The following is a 5,777-nucleotide window of genomic DNA, read 5'->3' on the forward strand; positions in this document are numbered from 1 at the left end:
CAACTGCATATCTATCAATCTATGTGTCCTTTGATGCCAATCTTTACATTTTTTTTTTTTTTTAATTGTGCATGAAACCTATAATTTCCCCCTGGGAGATGGGAGAACCGTCCCTGTTTCAGGCATGTGCCGCGTTCTTGTAGTCAGTCAATCCTGTCTCCTAATAATTACGTTCCCACAGAACTAAACGGCATTCTCAATTACGTTTAGTTAGAAAAGTATTTTCTCCCGCGTTACGTTTGTTATGAACGCATCTTAAATATGTTTAGTTTTGACATATCTTCTAGAAACGTATTTTCTCCCACGTTACGTTTGTTATGAACGTATCTTAAATACGTTTATTTTCTACATATCTTTGCCATTTATTGTCTTGCTTATAATAATGATAATAGTCATTTATAAATATCATTTTAGAGCACACATTTGAAATCGAGAATCGGGCTCGATATATGATTAAATTGAACTGCATTGTGCTTCCGTTGCTTCGCTTTGCCTCCGTTGCTCGCGCTGATAGTTGAGAAAAATTCAACTTATTAAGAGTCGATGGAAGCGCCAGCCAATCAAATCATATGCCAGTACAAGCGCTAGCCAATCAAACCGCGTGCTTGTGTGTCCGGGGCGAGAGATTAATGTGGTTGTTGGTCGCGCGCCAGACACGCCCACCGGCAAGCTTCAACGCAACGGAACCGTGTGGACGATACGGAAGAAGAGGGTCACTGTGAAGCTGACCATTGAGCGGCCCGACCAAGCAAGGAGGCAGAGAGTTCAAATATAACCCGGTGTGGGCATTTATTACCCTTTTTTCTTATGGATACACAGCCTCAATATGACTGTCTCCCGTGAACACAGTCACCAGCAACAAAGACCTCACACACACACTAACAGGAAAAACAGCCCCTAAATACACACAGACTAATCAAACCAACAAGACACAGGTGAAGGGGGAGGAGACAACACAGGTCACCAGGTCACCACAATCAGCAGCAACAGACAAGACGGGAGGGGGAACACTTTTCAAAAATAAAACCAAGGAACAAATCAACATACTTCGCCAATAAGGACGCTACACAATACATAACGGAGGCCGAGATCTATGGCCCCAAAGATCACTTCCGTTACATTTACTGACAGAACCTTGTTTCACTCATCATTGGATCAGGGATCCGTGATGGGTCCTCTCCTTTTTTCTCTTTAAATCAATTCACTTGGATCTGTCATTTGCTTTCTTTGCAACACAGCCACGCACGCAGATGAAACGTAATGCTGTCTTAAACCGAGGTGGTTGCCAAATCTCTACTTGTCTAGCTGATATCTCTCAGTGGATGTCTGCACATCACTTGAAGCAAAACCTGGACAAGAGCAAACAGCTGTTTTCCCCCCCCTGAAATACCATGAATTCACTGGAGTAACAAATCAGACAGATTAATTAAAGCTGCGGTTAATTAAAGCCGCTCCGCTGTTGTCCGCTGTTGTCCGCTGTTGTCCGCTGTTGTCCTCACGTCGACGCATCAAGCAGATGTTTTCCGGAGTCGGCCTTTGGCAAACGTGGGATTCTTCAGGCCGATCGGACAATGCCTATAGGAGTTACAGCAGTAACATAAACATTGTGTTTGATGGCGAGTGATCTGTCGCCATGGCAACGGCATTTGATGACACTCCATAATATACTTAGATGTCTTGAGGGCTGCATCGTTACCAAACCTGTGAATTTATTTTCTGTCCGGAGCATGGAATTATGAGAAAACGTGTTTCATGGCGGGCATTATGTTGACATGGCAACGGCATTTGACGAAATCTCAAAACTGACTCTTAGATGTCTTCAGGGCTGGACTGTTAGCACAGATGTGAAGTTTGAGCACTTTTTGACCATTTTCATAGGAGTTATAGCAATATCGTTTGTTATGGTGAGTAATGTGTTGTCATGGCAATGGTGTTTTAGGGAATCTCACAATTGTCATATAGACATGTTGAGGGCCGGACCGTTAGCCATCATCTGAAGTCTGGTGCCGTTTAGACCATTTTCCTAAGAGTTACAGTAAGACAACATCGTGTTTTTTGGCGAGGGATGCGTTTCCATGGAAACGGCATATGGTGAAACCTGAGATTTGGCCTAGAGCTGTTGAGGCATGGAGAGGTGATATATAAGTGAAGTTTGGGGAACGATCGGACCGTGTCCATTGGAGTTACAGTGACATCGTGTTTTATGGCGAGGGATGCGTTGCCATGGTAACGCCACATTATGTAACCTCAGATTTGTTTCGTGATAACTTTTTTCCACCAATGTCTCGAGATGCTACCCGCGTAACTTCACTAATACGATTTTTGAGTTATTGAAAAAAAATTAATAAATAATAAATATCAAAACGACTCATCAAAGTACAGGCGCAATGCGAACCATCGAAGTCGATCAGACCTTGAAGTCGAGACCACGTCGTCCAGGGCGGAGCGAGACGGAGAAACGGGAATAAACCTCGTCCGACCTCATCCGCCTCACTTGAGACTGAAGGTGACAGCTCGGCAATCACCGGCTGAGGCGGAGCATTCCGAAGAGCGTTGAGACGTCTTGGGATACACACTGCAGTGCCTGGGATCGCAGGTAATATATATGATCAGATACTATATCGGATTATTTAAGTTAGATGATACCTGTACAATCTACAAAAATAGGTCCTTCCTTTTCGACTCCCGACTGCTATCCAAAATAGGTTGTCGCGGATTCTATTAGTTATGCACCCGTTTAGCGTGTGCCTCGTCAACACCACTTCACAGAACGGTTCCCTGTGTTGCTGTTGACGACTTGACGTCCACCCCAAACTTGGACACTTGGGGGCTAGGCTGTGGTTGTTTGATCAGGTGACGGCGGTGTGCGGAGGGGAAGATAGTTCATATATTATTACAAGACTACTGATCCCTAAAACATCAAGGCTGTCAGGAGGTTTAAGCNTTCCTGATCTCATTCACCCAGGTGGTTTTTACTTCTGCCGTCGGAGCCTGAAACAGGACGGTAAATTATTTAAATAAAACCTATATAGAAAGGTTTGGTGCATTCTGGAGGAAGGTATCCATTTGCATGTGTATTGGTCAAAGACAGAACATTTTACATTAACCCTTGTGTTGTGTTCAAAAGCTGTTACCGTTCATGGTGTTCGCGGGTCAATTTTGACCCATGATTTATCTCAGTCCAAAACATTCTGACTATCATCCAATATTGTTTTAACTACATCATAACTAACTTATTATGCATTCATAACCGTACAATCCTGTTACAATCCAAAAAACATTACACCACATATTTAATTAAAACATGTGATTCAATTCCCTCATTGTATTTCCTATATGTGAAGACAGTGGATCATTACGTTATCTGACTACAATAGACTAATATTAGAATACAATCTCACCAAGAAAAGTTTTAAATTATTGTTACAGTTGATGAAGGGGGTGGGGGTGGGGTGTCTAAAGTCAAAGATGAATCTTGATTGGGCCAAATTGGACCCCGAGTGACCCACAACAATGCTGCTGGGTCTCCCCAGACCCCAACACCAAATGATACACTTTGTTTTTTTAGAGACCTTCAACTGGGCTAAAATTGTCAAAATCAGTTTTGTAGTGTTTATAAAGCTGGAGGATATCATGAAGCCTTGTTCCGATACAAAAAACTAGAGCGTAGTTATTATATAATTTTAACTTGAAACGGGTCACGGGAGACCCGAACACAACATAAGGGTTAAAGATAAATCCTGTCATTTTAAATGTATAATTCTCAACAAATTCCATAAAATAAAACACAGAAATGTTTCCTCCTTCCTAAGGCTAAGCAATTTCCTAAACAGCGAGGCACTGAAAACGTTCTGTTGTTTTAGAAATTATTTTTAAAACAACAGTACGTTTGGCTTCAATATTAGCATCACATTATTAAGAGCAAGTGAGAATTTGCAGCACCAGGATGTAGATGAGGGATTGAATAAGCTCTATAGCAGAGAGGCTTTATCAGGCTTGGGCTCCAGTTCTACTACTTCATGGGTTTTGTTTACAATTCAAATAAAACATAGCATATCAACACGGTTAACCTTTACACGTCACCGTACCTGAACAATATACACCTCTTCTCTGGAGTTGCACCAGATTTCAAACTTCTTGTTGTCTCCCTTTGCATTCTCAGTAATGCCGACCGCACTCATCTGTAATCAAAGATATCAACCAATCAATACAAATGATTGTTATAAATATATAAATATAATGTAAATGGCAGTATAGGAGACAAACACATCAACAGCCGAACAGGTGCTCACATTGAGGGACTGTTTGAAGCTGTATGAGGGGGCCTTCTCGTAGCCCTCCCCGTTCTCCTCCCTCCTCTTGCAGAAGAGCAGCGTCTTCTGGTGGAGGAAGAGGTGCCTCTGCATGGGCTTGAAACGGGCCAGATCCTTGACCTTGGCGTGACCTTTCTTGTGCTCCGTCCACACGCTGAATGAGCCCTGCATCAGCAGCTTCCCCAGCTCACTCTTGTTCCCCTGAGAAAAGAAAGGTGCTGTAAGACAGAGCCAACTGCTTTGTACTGAAATACTGTAAAGAGGCCATCGTTAGATTTTTAAAACAACTCAATCTCTGTTCCATTTAATGCATCTGTTTTCTGTCCAGTCTCTGTTCTGTGATGTGAACCAGTGCGACCTGCAGTGATGCACTTTATGTGTGTTTACTGGCACTTTACCACTAAACACCAAGGGCACTGTGTATTGTTTTTTATGAATTGCCTTTGTATTGTTGATTTAGCATGTTTTTATATTATTTGTACTAAACTTGAACAGTTCATGTTGTATTTGTTATGCATTTCAGTTGCATTAAACAATTGTTGTTGTTTTTTAAATGAATGTTTCTCCTTCCCTTTTTACTGTAAAAATTGGTTTTCTGTCTAGTTTTGTGTTATAGGCCGGTGTCCATCTGGAGCAGTGGTTCCCAACCTGGGGGGCGCCAGGCCTCAGATGATTTGAGGCCAAATATCATATTTAGACTTTTTTTTTTACATACAGTATAATTGTAACTCAATACATGATTGTCACTAAAAGCCTTGTCTCTACATTACAATAAAATATTAAAAATAATTGATTAATTCGTTTTTAATAAAAATTCAAGTTAGTAGCTATTAAATGCATAAAAAGACAGAAATGTATAATTCTTTCTATAGAAATGTTTCTTCTGCCCGTAAAGTGTCCAAACCAGGCTTGTCTGGATAAGCGCATTTTTTAAAACATAGTCATTGTCCATGCCGGTTTCAGTTGGATTATTTGTCACAGTTGCTCCGATCAGATCGGTCTCCTCCATTTTGTAGATATTTTTACGACTTTTGAATCCACATAAACTGCATCGGCAAAATTCGACAACTTCCAAAAGGAGTCATTTGGGGGGGCTCTTGGGAAAAAAGGTTGGGAACCCCTGATCTGGAGGANTGTGTTTTAAACTGTTTAATCCCTTTGTGAATTGTTTCCACTTCTGCGCCGTCCTTTAATTTCTTCATACAGCGGGAATCCAAATGAATGAATCCTGAGTCCAATAACCATCAAAGTCACTCCAACAGTGCTCCTTAATTACGCTTTCATCCTCCTTTAACAAAATACTTAACAGTTTGTGACAGTAGTTGTAGCATTTTTGAGACTTTTAAACTTTAATTACCGCTGTTGCCCCCCCTCCCCCCCTCCTTTGTGTGTGTGTGTGGGGGCACAACTTCCAACAGGACTCATTTGGGGGGGCTCTTGGGAAAAAAGATTGGGAACCCCTGA

The 5,777-nt window shown here is 41.7% G+C and overlaps 1 protein-coding gene across 1 annotated transcript in view; it reads right to left on the reverse strand.

The window, feature by feature from the left end:
• Positions 1-2,937: 2,937 nt before the first annotated feature.
• Positions 2,938-5,777, reverse strand: part of LOC104956404 (guanine nucleotide exchange factor DBS) — a 39,561-nt gene continuing 36,721 nt past the window's right edge. Inside the window, exons 14-16 of the mRNA XM_010783891.1 lie at positions 4,293-4,531; positions 4,089-4,181; positions 2,938-2,991 (exon numbers count right to left, since the gene is read on the reverse strand). Of these exons, the coding sequence (XP_010782193.1) occupies positions 2,938-2,991; positions 4,089-4,181; positions 4,293-4,531 (386 nt within the window). The remainder of the gene's footprint in view (positions 2,992-4,088; positions 4,182-4,292; positions 4,532-5,777) is intronic.

This window comes from Notothenia coriiceps, unplaced genomic scaffold (genome assembly GCF_000735185.1).
Source record: "Notothenia coriiceps isolate Sejong01 unplaced genomic scaffold, NC01 NC01_scaffold00025972, whole genome shotgun sequence".
In the NCBI taxonomy this organism is placed as follows: Eukaryota; Metazoa; Chordata; class Actinopteri; order Perciformes; family Nototheniidae; genus Notothenia; species Notothenia coriiceps.